The sequence below is a fragment of the Melanostigma gelatinosum genome (assembly GCF_949748355.1).
Source record: "Melanostigma gelatinosum genome assembly, chromosome: 16".
Taxonomy (NCBI): Eukaryota; Metazoa; Chordata; class Actinopteri; order Perciformes; family Zoarcidae; genus Melanostigma; species Melanostigma gelatinosum.
Window position 1 is genome coordinate 5170244 of NC_136649.1, and position 14897 is coordinate 5185140.

The 14897-nt window shown below is 46.6% G+C and overlaps 1 protein-coding gene across 1 annotated transcript in view; it reads left to right on the top strand.

Moving 5' to 3' along the window:
* alk (ALK receptor tyrosine kinase) overlaps positions 1-11759 on the top strand; it is a gene marked incomplete at both ends in the record, with an annotated part of 336641 nt that extends 324882 nt beyond the window's left edge. The window contains 10 exons of the mRNA XM_079287138.1: positions 942-1128; positions 1659-1749; positions 1994-2058; positions 2156-2285; positions 2522-2619; positions 5675-5767; positions 8792-8893; positions 9151-9285; positions 10047-10137; positions 10659-11759. Coding sequence (XP_079143264.1) covers positions 942-1128; positions 1659-1749; positions 1994-2058; positions 2156-2285; positions 2522-2619; positions 5675-5767; positions 8792-8893; positions 9151-9285; positions 10047-10137; positions 10659-11759 — 2093 coding nt within the window. The remainder of the gene's footprint in view (positions 1-941; positions 1129-1658; positions 1750-1993; positions 2059-2155; positions 2286-2521; positions 2620-5674; positions 5768-8791; positions 8894-9150; positions 9286-10046; positions 10138-10658) is intronic.
* Positions 11760-14897: the final 3138 nt, after the last annotated feature.

Sequence of the window (14897 nt, forward strand, 5' to 3'; positions counted from 1 at the left end):
TTGTTGAAGTGAACCTCGCGGCCAACGCAGACGTACGTCTGCTCGACTGCTTTCAGGCCATTACAGCCAGACATAAGCACTCATTGAGCCATCATCTCTTCCACACACACACACACACACACACACACACACACAGTCTCCCACCTACACAAGTGCACACATTAGCAAGACGAGACGGGAACTGAGGAGGTGTGGAAATACCTCTGTGATGAATGAAATGCAGGAATGATGGATGGCTGCTCAGCCGGCGGCTGACAGCACTCCTACATTAGAAAGCACTTGGTAAATAAATAACTCCCCTGCACACACACACATAAGCATACACACATAAACACACACACATAAACACACACACATTAACAATTCTCCCTGCGACTAATGTGTTTTCCAGCTCAGGTAGAGGCTTCCAGCACTATCGTGTGTGTGTGTGTGTGTGTGTGTGTGTGTGTGTGTGTGTGTGTGTGTGTGTGTGTGTGTGTGTGTGTGTGTGTGTGTGTGTGTGTGTGTGTGTGAGAGAGGAGAAAAGCGTCTTCATACAATGGGCTGCTCTATGTTAAAAGTGCATTTGTTTAAAGGAGGAGGTGCAACCTGTCTTGGTTGTATACATGCTGCTGCCATACTCAAATCTACAAGACCTTTTCAAACACTGAGGGTCTAATTCAGGAACATTATGTATGTGAATCATTTAGAAAGACAGATCTGTCATCAGATAGAGAGGAATCAATATTTCACAGACACAAAGGAATTGTAATTCATAACAAAATGCTGTTGTCCAAGCAAAAGGTCTTCAGAGGAATAATAACGGGAGAAGCTTTGTGTGCTTTGGCTGCAATCATTTTCTACAAGAAGACGTGTTCAAGGCTTTATTTGCATTTTTCTCTTTTTAAATTGCAGATATCTCAGTCGTGGAGTTAAAGTCTTTTCCTTTGTTGTCCCACCAGTGTACAGACGTAAACACACAGAGCTGCAGTCTATTCAGCTGGAGCTGCAGAGTCCAGACTGCAAGCTCAGCAAGCTGCGGGCGTCCACCATCATGACCGACTACAACCCCAACTACTGCTTCGCCGGCAAGACGGCGTCGGTCAACGACCTGAAGGAAGTACCGCGGCGCAACATCTCCCTCACCAGGTACAAGAGCCGACACGATGATCTCATCAGTGAACCAGCTCAGTGCCAGTTAAATACACTTACATCTGTGGAGAAGTAGGGTGGACTCATGGACACAGCATGATGTGAGAAGTAGCAGTTTCAATAACGCCTGAAATATGAAAGTCTTGTAAAGTATGGGTCGACTGCAGTCATTCAAGCGGCTGGAACATTATTTTGGCGGGGCTCTTTTTATAGTTCACCAGTTTATCATTCTGGTTCTTAATCTTTGTGATGAATTATTTTTCTTGCACCTAGATTTATTCACGCCATGAACCAAGTTAAATGGCTGCAAAGGCTGAAATCCAAACAATAATTTGGTGTCAAAGTTCACCATCACCTCATCAGCTGGTGAATCGCTAATTTATAAAACTGCCGAGCTGTTGATTTTCTTCCAGCGCTCTCATTTCTTTACCTAGTACTCCACATGTGGTCATGCTGCTGCTGCTGCCAATGTCTTCAGCTCAATGAGAATGAAATCATAATCAATAAGCGTGTGTGTGTGTCTGCAGGGGCCTGGGTCACGGTGCTTTCGGTGAAGTCTATGAAGGGCTGGCAGTGGGGATACCAGGTGAAGCCAGCCCACTGCAAATGGCAGTCAAGGTGAGGACCTTTGGATCAAGACTTGTTTTTCCTCCTGTTTTTCAAATTTCAAACTCTGACTGAATCAAATTAGATCCACGGGGACTTGTAAAGTAACTTCACGTCCACATTGTACGAAGAATAACTTCTCTTAGGATAGGAAGCGAAGGAGTTGAAGTACCTCTGGCTTTTGTTGAATGGATTGTGAGATGGACGGTGATGGAGGCTGTATATAGAACCCTATTTGTTTTTGTATTCACAATAGACCCTTCCTGAGGTTTGCTCTGAGCAAGACGAATTGGACTTCCTCATGGAGGCTCTAATTATCAGGTAAGCAACTTAGACAACTAACAGAATGCTGTCTCTCCAACGCTGCCAACAAAGCCACTTCTGATGCCCTCTCTCTGCTGCGTTCCTGTCCCTGCAGTAAGTTCAGCCACCAGAACATTGTGCGCTGTATAGGAGTCAGTCTGCAGGCCATGCCAAGGTTCATCCTGTTGGAGCTGATGACCGGAGGAGACCTCAAGTCTTTCCTGAGGGAGACCAGACCCCGGCTGGTGAGACACGCCCAACTGCATATCCTTGAAAAGTGCTTTATCTATTCTTTGAACCACCTTAAGCTACGACTGTTCTCGTCATTGAAGCCACTATGATCCAAGTTAGATCAATCAGATGTTCAAACTCGTAATTATACAACCACAATGTGTACTACCTCTGATTTCTTTCTAAATCTGCCTCAGATATAATCACTCACATTGGATTCTGGGTATTTCTCTATTTCTTCTGTGATCAGGAGCACCCGTCCAGCCTGACCATGGTGGACCTCCTCAGTGTGGCCAGAGACATCGCAAAGGGCTGCCAGTATCTGGAGGAGAACCAATTTATACACAGGTACCTCACCAGGATGTGCCAAACCACCAGTAGAACACAGCACATGGTTGTATTGCTCCTAAAACAGATGACCGGGACAGAGAGACAACACGACACACATGATTATGCATCTACATATGGAATGCAAAGGAGAACAAACACAGTCCAGATTCATTCGCTGACTTCGACTCAGAATTAAGAGTTGACTGCATCCGTCCAGGCCTAACATATGGACTCTGCATGCCTCTTGCCTTTCGTATGATAGCAGAAAGGACAAGTGATGAGTTTAGCATCAGAGCAGCCAGATGGGGTAGCCGGCTTGCCTGTTTACGGTCCGTATCCACGGCACAGGTCTCCTTCTATATCCATATCCACAGCTTTTGTGAACCCGAGGAGAAGGAATTGAAAACAATCCTTCTCTTGAATCTGTCTCCTTCATGGATGTCTAGTGCGGAGAGTCAAGTACATGTCAAAAAGGTCAGCGTTGCTCCCACAATCACATCAAGACAAAGTGCATCCCTCTTCCTTCATGTCTCTTTTTGACTTCCTAGGAATTGGCCAATGACAAACGAGGCCTATTAAACCGTGTTTGCCCTAACGTGGCACAGCAAAGCCCCATCAACCCGTCTAATGGCCGACACACTGGTCCGCCTTTAGCACTTTGACCTCCTCAATAAAGAGGCAGCTGCCCCGCCTCCTGAAGACCAGCTACTGCTGGGCCTATAGCATCGCTGACATTTCCAACACAGTGCTGTGACAAGAGGGTGTTCCCACTTGCCACACAGCCAACAGTGTTCCTGTACCTGAAACGTCTGCTGTGTCCGGTCTAAATGACTTCCGCCCGGTGGCACTCACCCCATCTTTGAGAAACTGGTTCTCCAGCACATCATACCTGGACCCTCACCAGTTTGCATACAGAGCCCAGTGTGCTCAGCCCCCGTACAGTCGCAGTACGCCCACGACTGCTTGCCCTGACACGAAGAGAAGTCTGTGCCAAGTTGTTGTTAACTTCTACAGAGGAGCAACAGAAAGCATCTTGACTACAAACCTTACAAACTGTCAAGGGATGTGCATTGCCCAAGACAATAGGGGCTTTACATCATTAGCACCCATCTATTGAGAATCAGGGATGTTGGTGTGATATTATATTGTTTTAATATTCCTTATAAAAGACAATACCGACCCCAGTTCACCACGCTGCCGTCTGGCGAGATGTAGAGAAGAATCAGCTGCAGTACCACCGGACACAGAGCAGCATCTTCCCTCCAGCTGTCACACTGATACGTTCATCCTCCACCACATCATATCGGTTTTCTTTGTGTTTATATTTCTTACGTAGCAAAATGTGACAACAAAATGCATTCTGTGTGACAACAAATGAACCGTGTAACTTCTAACCTTGTATTACCTGATTAGAATGACTTGCTTAGGCTGGAGAAAAGATGGTGGTTTGTGTCAAAGGAAGTTAACTTACGTACTCAAGTCAACATTGACTTTTCATTTCACACGGAGCTCCTCCCTACAAGGACTTCTTTGCTCTTAATACGATGTCACCTGACTTCTTCCTTAACGAGTCATAATTACAGGCAGTCGAGCCGGCTAGCTGAATACGGGGAGTGTCATCGTTTGATGCATTGTGCCACTGACCAAGCTCCTGTATTTGACAGGTTGGTGAGAAAGACCCTGATGTATCTGTTTTTTTGGGCCGTTTTTGTCGGGGGGGTTTGTATTACTCTTACGTGACTTCGTTTTACAACAGGCTTGGTACTCACATTGGAAGTTGAAGCCACCTGAAAGGAAGCACTGCGCCGAGGAGAGTCGGGTAGTTTCATGCAACCTGATGTTAAAATAGACTGGTCATAGAGATTGTTCCTTAAAGTGATGTTTGAGAAATTGCAGTAGCTACAAGCAAAAGCAAATAATTTGCACGAATTCTTCCAAGTCATGAAACAAGGACTGCTTGGATTTAGCTACAGCACCTCGTGAGAAAGGAAGTTGTGTTTGTGTACACGCCTGCTGATTGGATGCTGTAATGTATATTATTCCATGGAGTGATTCATACGCTACTCTTCCTTCAACAACAAATGTTATGTGATACCACAACGGAGTAAACTCTCTGTAGCTAGTTCACTGGCACTCGTTTAACTTCTTCAGGCTCAATTGGGCGGGGTAGCAAATGGAAGCCCGACACACAATGTTCTTTTATTTCATACTAAATAACTTCATATCAAACTTGAAGTAGTGCTGTAATATTAGAAGTGGAAGAGTTCCAAACACTTCTGGCACATAGAATTGGAGCAGCCATGCATAGTGTCGTGCCCGTGTTAAAAGGCCCTCAGTTTAAATCAGTCTATTACTTTATCCTCATTGTGTCATTTCACATCCGTGTTCATCATCAGTGTGTTGCTGTTTACACACTCGGCTCGTTTCGCTGCTCGTGTCTCATCTCCAGCGCTGCCCTGTCTCATGATCCAGTTTGAGCACAGTGTCACATGATGTGATTTTGATGTTGAATTCTGGGTATTTATTGTCCCTGGTGTGCACTTGTCTCCAGTGTGATGATGAGCAGTGTCCTCACGACGTCACTTCTTCGGATGTTGAGAAAGTTAGAGGCCTGGGGAGCGGAATAGAGCGTGTGTGCTCGGGGAGCAGATTGCTGTGTGAACTACTGCAATCTCTCAAACACTAACCAAACCAGTACAGTGCAAATATCAACGTCATGAATGTTCTCTTCTAACCCACTCTGTCTGCCATTACTGTGGAACATTTCAATCTTGTCCCTTGATGCGCCATGTGGGCAGAGCTATAAAGGCACCGGAGGAAACGATGCACTTCAGCAGCTTGCCCCGGGCAACTTAGTTGCACTGAACTCCAGATCCAACAGGGGAGCGTCTGTAGGTGTCTCATCCATGGAGCTCTCTTATGGATGTGAATATATGAAGCTGGTGAAGAGACGAGGCATGAGCAGAGCTGTGTGCATGTCAATGCTCAGTATTATACACGGGACACTTTACAGCTTTGTATGAACCTGTAGTCTGACAGTCTGTATGCGTTTGTTTTTTTGCTCATCTTTCAGGGACATTGCAGCTCGGAATTGCCTCCTGACCTGCAAAGGGCCGGGCCGCGTCGCCAAGATTGGGGATTTTGGGATGGCTCGAGACATTTACAGGTACGACTGAATGACTGATGTGAGACAGCAGGCTAGATCGCCCGAGTCGAGAGAAGGTCTAAAGTGGGTTTAGGGCCAAGGCAGCTCGCATCAAGCTGAGAAATAAGAAAATGTATCTTTGAAAAACAAACATGTGGAGGAACATCTAGTGAGCACTCGATGCCAGTCCTAGGGACGGCTGGCTGAACGATGGCAGTCGTATTCCAACATAGCATTTAAAGGTTTGTATCAGAATCAAATGAGTTGTATTCAACATTTACACTGAATAAATACCCAGAAGTTATTATCTTGATTGTGTTGCGGTGATGTCTCACCAGCTGATGGGCCTCGTAGCTGCACATTGGAGGATTTCATTGCCGTTACAATAATTGGCCACAACAGAGAAAACTATCCTAGCCCTCCTAAGCAACAATCATTAATCACTGCGTATAAAAAACACTCACAGGAATATTCAACAAGTGTTACCTAATCCGGAAATCTTATGGTTAAAGTGCAACTTAATGGCGAGCTTTCACTGCCCTCTCTTGGTGTGTTTCTACCAAGCAGCCAGCAGCGGCTGTGGTCAGTGTGAGGTGAGGTGTGTGTGCTTGGTTACGGCTATGATGAGATCTCCTTATTGGTCACAAGGAACAAATGATGACCGTTGCTGTGAGATATAAAGTCTCCAGTCAAGTTGTTTGCTCCCCTCACAATTCCTGCATGAGCACAAAACATCAACATCGGTCGTCTTAATCAAAATGCAAGAGCAAAACCACACCTGTTTCCCTGAACAGCAGGGAGAGAACTGTGCTAGTACAGTGATCTAGTTCATGCGCCTCACTCACCAACAAAAGTATATCTGTGACTGCGCTGCAGTCAGTATGACGGTGAAGCCTTCTGTGGCCAGAGAATAAATATTTTAAAGACAAACTTCTTTCCTCAATGTTTCTTGTTTCAGTATTATCGGACTCACTCGGTACGATTGAATCGTTTTTTTCCACCACAGAACACAGTCCAGTGAGACATTAGTGCCTATGGACTGCTTGGACATATAACATACAATATATAAGAAAGAAGAGCTATCTCGTGAAGCAGCAGCTCTGTTCTCTCTGTTCGTCCAGGGAACTCATTCATGACGACTGTTGCATCACAGCTGTGACGGTGTTTCTATTCTCCATCACGATGTCATCTTTTAATCTACATCAGCTCACCTGAGGCCCCGACGGCATCTCATTGTTCTTTGCGCAAACTTTTTAATAAAGCTACCACAATGTCACGTGACACCATTTAAATGGATGCACAATCCAGCGGGGAAATCTCCCATGCCCTTTCATCTGGTAAGAAATCAGAGCAGGGGAAATATGCCACAACATCCAGCTGTGTCAACGCAGCACTTTCGAATCATCCGACGGAAAGTCACACGAGAGCAAAGTCACTCTCCGAGCATCCGGAAAAGGCTGTTGCGCAATACCCCAGGGGAGCCGCATTAGGAGCGCTTGATTTAATTGCTGATGTCAGTTTTCCAGGTGCCTGGATGTGATTTTCTTTTCATCTCTCGGCCTGGAGCCGCGGCGTCGTTACTATGATGAGAGGGGGGGGGGGGGGGGGTGTTTGGTGCGCGATGCTGTCGGTGTGTGTTATTTTTGCTCTTTCATGATGTGGCCCTCCTGCTACGTGACGTGGGACACGGGAGTTGTTTTGATGCCGTGGTGGGGGACGGACGTCACAGTGAGGGACCAGCACCAGGCTTAATCTCATCTTTTTATATTCTGGGAGCAGAGCCACAGGCAGACTTGCACGTGGTAACCCACGGACTCCCTCTCTCGCGCACAAACTCCCTCATAAAGCCTCACACGCATGCTCGCACACCGGTGATGCGGCTGGAAATAAAAGCTGGGTAAACAAAAGCTGCCGGTGAGTAATCATCCTGAGGTGAACAGCCGTCACTATGAAGAGAAATGCACAAAGTCCCGCCCCAGATTCCTTGGGGCGGGAATCTGTGCGACTGCCCTGCGGTGGTTCGCAGCTAATCTGTCACGCAAACAAGCTCAACTCGTGAGTGTTTTCTCTGCTTCATTGAATATGTGTCATTTTCTTCAAGGCTAACTTCTTATGCCAATACTTTGCTGTGTGTATATACCTCCCTTTTAGCTCGCGTGACAGCATATCATCTCTAACAATCTCGACCTGCTGCTCCCCTGAAGCCACACAGCTGCAGCGACGAGTTCAACCAAAAGATCAGCGCTGGCTCTTGTTATTTGAGTCGATACTGTGGGAAATGCAGTTGTTTCTTATCCTTTTAACACTCATTTCCATCATCGTAAATATCAAACCTAATTGATGGCAAGTGAACTAAATGAATCTTATTTTGAACGAGGAAGACTTGCTTCACCTGGTTCGGTTAATGAGCTGAGGCTCGGCTACATCTGTCTCAGCATCCTGGCTCTAGTTGTGTGTTGTTCATGATTCCATGCATAGCTCTGGCTTTGTAACGGTAGTCCAGACATGTTGCCCCTGGTGAGCTGGAGCACAGCTTGAACATCCTCCTAAAGTAGAAGCAAACTCATGACAAAATGTGATGGGTCATGCAGCCCAAGCCCATAGGCTGTGGATGCCATATCGAAGGAGCTCCAGCTGCCAAAAACACAAATCTGTGTTTTTTCCTGCTGGGTTTTACCCAAGCTGCTCTAATCTCTGATGTGTTGGCCATTCTTTTCTACTCTGTAGTTTTTTTGCTGTTTTCAGCTTTCATTCGTCCGCTTTCATTCGTGCGCATTCACACCTGGGAGCTGCCCGCTGTAATCACCGTCCTTATTCCTGTGCAGCGTCTCGGTGCTTCTGCTTGAGTTTTTGAAGGCGGCGAGAAAGAAATTTTTATTTATTTTACCCTCTGCTTTTGAGGGCAGTGGTGTTGCCATGGTAACGGCTTTCATTATACAGTTTTTCCCTTTTTTTAATTATTAGTGGGCAAACAACAAATAGCCATCACTGTGAGATGGATAGTCATCAAGCATTGTGCTATTGAAAATGTGTGTGTGTTTGCAGGGCGAGCTATTACAGGAAGGGTGGGCGCGCCATGCTGCCAGTGAAATGGATGCCACCGGAAGCCTTCATGGAGGGCATCTTCACATCTAAAACAGACACGTGGTGAGGATCCCTATTCAACAGGCCGCAGTGATAGCTGAGGTCACCCTCACTGTGATTTCACACTCAGACATCCCAACCTGCCTCCTTTAACCCCTGATCCATATTTTTTCCAAATTCCTCGTGGAGTCTATCTCCTTCTCGTCCTCCGCGCGCATCCTTCAAAGCTTCGGCTCTGATGATGTTTTTGAATTGATGGGCTGGTCGTCCTCCCGTCTCTCTCTCCCTGTAACTCATCTGTCCTCTCTCATCATCTGCAGGTCATTTGGGGTTCTGCTATGGGAGATCTTCTCATTGGGCTACATGCCATATCCAAGTCGCAGTAACCAGGAAGTGTTGGAGTTCGTAACCAACGGTGGAAGAATGGACCCACCGAAAAACTGCCCTGGGCCAGTGTAAGTGCATAGCTGCACACAGATGCCCAATGCATTCATATGCTCCGCACAAGCACGGGCAAAAATGTGATCCCATGAGGTCGAATTAAGCTTCTCCATAACATAGAAGAGATGGTCAGCTGCACGTGACGCATACACAGTATGGGCAGCAAAGGCAAAGATGAAAGTGTCTGATGATTGGCTGATATTGACACATGAATGAGTTGTGACCTAGAAGGCATAAGGAAATGTTTTGGGCGATGGCTCTCAGTGCTCAATATGGAAACCACACGAACAGTTTCCTTTCATGTCCGCCTCCCAATTTGGAAGAAGTGGTGGGAGGCTGATGGAGAGCTTCAAAAACATTTCCATATATCGCTGTATTTCTCACTCACTGCCTCGCATGCCAACTCTATTTTAAAGCATATATGGGCAGACGCACAGGCACGTTGTTCACACCTGTTGGCCACGGCTCTGCAGCTCACTCATCTCATTTAGCGTCCTGTGTATTTCTCTCTTTGAAATGAATCGGCACGGCCCCGTGGTTCAATTTGAAGTTGCGAATTAGCTTCACAACAGGTGACACCGAGTACTGAAAGCGGGAGCTACAGTTGGAATCATCTTCACAGTTTGTCATCTTCTCTGCATCACCTATTAAACACAATCAGTCAAACTGTTGGGAGCCAATTATTAAGAATATTTTGTCAACAGAGATAAATCTGGCATTGTTTGATAAAGTATTTTCAGCTTGTGTTTGTCTACCCGTTCATGTGTGTCTATAGGTACCGTATCATGACTCAGAGCTGGCAGCATCAGCCTGAAGACAGGCCCAACTTCTCAACTATCCTGGAGAGAATTGACTACTGCTTGCAGGTAGCTAAAGGAGGAGTCTGCTACAGTTTAAACACTGGACTGGGGCTGAGCTGAGCTGTTTTGAAGGAAACTAATGCACGATATTGCTCGATTACTATGAATAAAACTCCAAGCCTGTACTGGCTGTCTATAAAAGATAACTCAAGTGTGTATTAAGTGTAATCACTTATTTATGCATGAACATTTATGATTGTCACTCCAACTTTCAGGTAGTAAATTTAGTTTTATATTGATAAAAATATGTATATTTACAACTGAGAAGTTGTGTACAGCCACAAGCCCCATGCGTCTGTTCTACGGCGGAAAACAACCGTGTGGTAAATTACACTTGATTGTCAGAGATATTTTTACAAAACAATAATGTCTGAAAAATAATGCCATGCTATCAGCTAATGCTGGATTTCTTTTTAGATGATTATATGTAAATATTCAAATTGTGGATTTGATTTAATTTCTAACATGAATGACTGACAACACTGAAAAATACACCTCTGATCCCTTGATGGTCTACCCCATTTCAGGACCCTGATGTGGTGACCATGCCCTTGCCTATAGAGTATGGACCCGTCCCCGAAGAGGAGGAGCGAGTACCCATGCGCCCTGATGACCCCTCAGCTCCAACCGTGCAGGTGAATGCCCAGGTGCCTGATGGGGAGGTTCCGCAGCCACCCCCATCCTATCCTACCGAGGACAACCGGAGAGGTGGGGAGCACCCGGTGGAGACCAGCACAGCATCCGAGGCCACAGCACAGACGTCGGCCCAGTCCCAGCCGTACCTCCACCAGCACCAGCAGCCTCACACGCAGACCTCCATCACCATGACCACCACCAACACAGTCACCTCCACAGCCAACTCTACACTCACTGCTGAGCCCAGCCCTGAGGGGGGACACATCAACCTGGCGTTCACCCAGGGCCACGCGGCAGAGAAGGAGGGCCACAACGGGAAGAGCAGCAGTCTCTGGAACCCAACATACGGCTCGTGGTTCCTGCAGCAGAGACAGCAGCAGCAGAGGCAGGGAGGGGTAGGGGGAGCAGGCGGGAGCGGGGGCAGGGTGCCTGGCGAGGGGCAGGAGCATGTTGGCCGGACTGTGGCCGAGGTGGCGGGGGCGCTGGGTCTCCAGCACCAGCACAAGCAGTTCCAGCAGCAGCATCAGTTCCAGTTCCAGCAGCAGCAGCAGCAGCAGCTCCAGCAGCAGCACAAACTCCAGCTGCTGCACCATCAGCAGCAGCAGCAGCAGGGTCTTTGCAGACCTCTGTTACCCCCACCTCCCACTGCCCAATCGCCTCTGCTTTTAGATTCCGCCGCCCTGCCCCCTGTTCCCCTCTACAGACTGAGACGGTTCCCCTGTGGGAACATCGGCTACGGCTACCAAGAGCAGGGCATGCCCCTGGAGGCCGCTCACGGTAACCCCAACCCCCCTCCTCCACCCCCTCCGCCCCAGCAGGGCATCTCCATGCCCTCCTCAGCAGCCCACCAGAGGGGGGTCTCCATTCCCGCCTCAGTGACCCTGGGTCGGTCGGGTATGCCCGAGGACAGCCGTCCACTGCTAGTCACCATGGGGACTGTACAGGACCCCAGGCTGCCCAGGATGGAGGGCCACAATGCCACCGTGCTTTAGCCCGAATGCCTGCACCGCTGGTCTTTTAGTTTTTTCAGGCCCCGTCTTTGGCGACTGCGTGTTGGGGACACCTGAGGAAACACTGCGTCAGGACAGAGACGGTTTTACATGTTGGTTTCTTCCTCCATTTCTCACTGAATGAGTCCATCAGGCTTTTCCCACGAGAACCCTGGAGGTGTGTTAACCACCCAATGGAAGCACATCAGGAAAAAAAGTTCAAATAAAAAAAAAAGCTTTTGGAGGAAAGATGTAGAGTAAAGGCTGGTTTAAAGAGTTTCACAAAATGTATTTTTTCAATGCTGGAGGGATCACGAGAGTGAGAATCCGATGGAGAGGTAATGGCACAGCAGGACACAAGGACAACTTTCCATTTGCTCGTGACCGCGGCGAGGACATTTGCCATGTGTTCATTGACAGCTGAGGATGTCTCTGGACTGTCCTTGTATTTTGCCAAACTTAAGTCACATACTATGGTGACCAGTTTGACTGTAGCAACTGAGAAGTTGTGTGCAGCTACATGTGTCCGTCCTCACACTGTTCCTCGCACACATCCTTTTGGAAAACAACCGTGTGGTGATTAACTTGTATCACACTGATTTTACACTGGGTTGCCAGAGACGTTTATACAAAAAAAATACTGGGAAAATGTGTTTGTTGATGTTTGCTTGCCTGCTTGTTTATTTATTATTTTGTTTATTTATTATTTGGAAGTGGCATCGTTGGATAAATAGAGCCCTGACGCAGGCCGGGGAGAATATTCTGACAGATCGAACACAAGTCACATGTTACTGTTGCTGAAGATGTGTAAAGATCCCTGGTACCATCGAGTTCACTGCTCCATTCTGTTGAAAGAGTGCACTGTGACAGTGAAGTCGAGGCTTTTTTCTTTTCTTATGGCTTTTTCAGGAACCTTTTATCAATTCATTTCTTGTTTAAAAAAAGAAAAACCACAGAGTTTCTTTCCTCTTTTTGTCTGGATACAGAGACGTGGTGGATATTGCTGAATCAATCTTCACCTTCAAATGTCCATCTCAAAGCACTCTACATGTTCTGTTGTAGGATGACTGGAATACAGATGAGTCTGGGTAAAAAGTTTGAACCCAAGCTGCTTTTCCTCCACATGTGATTGAAGTTTGAGTCTCATTTCCACACACACGGCGTTACCACTCTGAGTTTAACGGCTGCTTTTTCTCACTATGATGGACGGTTGCACACGGTTCATGTTTCAGACAGTGGTGTGAGTGGGCGGTGTTGATATTAAGGTTGAATGACGACGCGTGTCAGGTGGTTTTTTTAATGCTTTAGCTTGACTGTATTTGGCAATCCTGTCGGTGTTTCTGCTGTGAAGCGACGAGCTGCCGTGATGCTCAGTGACTGATGAAGAGGAATGCGTTCCTGTGGGCCAAATCAATGAGCCAGGTAATACTGGCAAAATGAAAAGGATTTTGCGGCGTCGCCGGTGTGTTAAACGCATTAATTCTGTGTCCATCCACAGCTCATCTCCATTGTTTGATGTAAAAAGACAACCTGAACTGCACCTGTAAATGTTGTAATTATAAAGTATTGTACTTTGGCTCTGGTAAAAGCTGTAAATTGCCCTTCAGAAGACATTCGCCAAAATTAATAAATTACTACATAATAACCGCTTTGCATTCGTCTGTCTGCTGAACTCTTTGGGATCGGGGCCAAGTTAATTTGATTCATTGAAATAGGACATTATAATTCGGTGATTACATTTTTAAAAACCGCTCAAACAGACAGAGCGGCTGGTCTAGTGTAACATCCCTTAACTGCACACATTAGTCATGTTCATCTTAAAGCTGTAACATAATAGAACAGAAACAGGGCTGTAAAATGCAAGATCACATCTGTATTTGCCACGTCTGTGTTACTTTGGGACCTGGAGTGTGACGGCGGTAGCTTTAACGGTTATTGGCAGCACAAACTGTTGACATAAAGTGGCATTGGTGAAAGCTGGCTTCAATGGATTTGAGAGGTCGGGCTCATTTAAACAATTCAATTCAATTTATTTTATTTTTGTATAGCCCAAAATCACAAATTACAAATTTGCCTCAGAGGGCTTTACAATATGTACACGTTTGACATCCTCTTGTCCCGGGACCCTCACATCAGAACAGGAAAAACTCCCCAAAAAACCCTTTAACGGGGAGGAAAGAGGAAGAAACCTGTGGGAGAGCAATAGAGGAGGGATCCCTCTCCCAGGATGGACAGACGTGCAATGATGTCATGTGTAGAACAGGATAGTGAATTACAACACATTCAATGTAATTACAGCACATTCAATGTATGACACAACCACGACAGGAGGCAACACCTGGTCCAGGTAAACCCGGATACACAGGAACCTGTGAGGCGAGAAAGCACAGAGACTGGTGAAGAAGCAGGTCAATAATGTGCATTAATGGTATCGGTAATATGAAATAGTAATGTGAGTAATAATAAAAGTGATATTAGCAGTTGGAGTCAGCAGGGCCATGGAAGGAGGAAGGACCAGGGTCCAGATGAAACCATGCTCCATGGAAACCTGTGAGGAGAGGAAGCACAAGGACTCCGGGGAAGAGACAAAATCAGTACTGTGCATTAATGGTATCGGTAATAGGATTAACAATGTTAATCATGAAGATCGTAGTAGGTGTCAGCAGGGCCATGGCTGGTTGAAGAACCAGTGTCCAGATAAAACTGCGGTCATCCTGTAAGGCGAGGAAGCACAAATACTCCGGGGAAGAAGTAAAGTTAGTAATGAGCATTAATGGGACATCAATGCATACAGACGGAGGTGAAGAAGAGGAGGAGAGAGGTGCTCAGTGTAGGAAGTCCCCCTGTAGTTTCTGCCGATACCAGTTTGTCCATGGGCCGGTCCAAGGCAAGCCAGAGCCAGCCCTAACTATAAGCACCATCAAAGAGGAAAGTCTTAAGCCTACTCTTAAATGTGGTGAGTGTGTCTGCCCCCCGGACTGAAACGGGAAGCTGGTTCCACAGAAGAGGAGCCTGATAACTGAAGGCTCTGGTTCCCATCCTACTTTTTAAGACTCTAGGAACCACAAGTAACCCTGAATCACTGGATCGCAGCTCTCTAGTAGGGCAGTATGGTACTATAAGCTCTTTAAGATATGATGG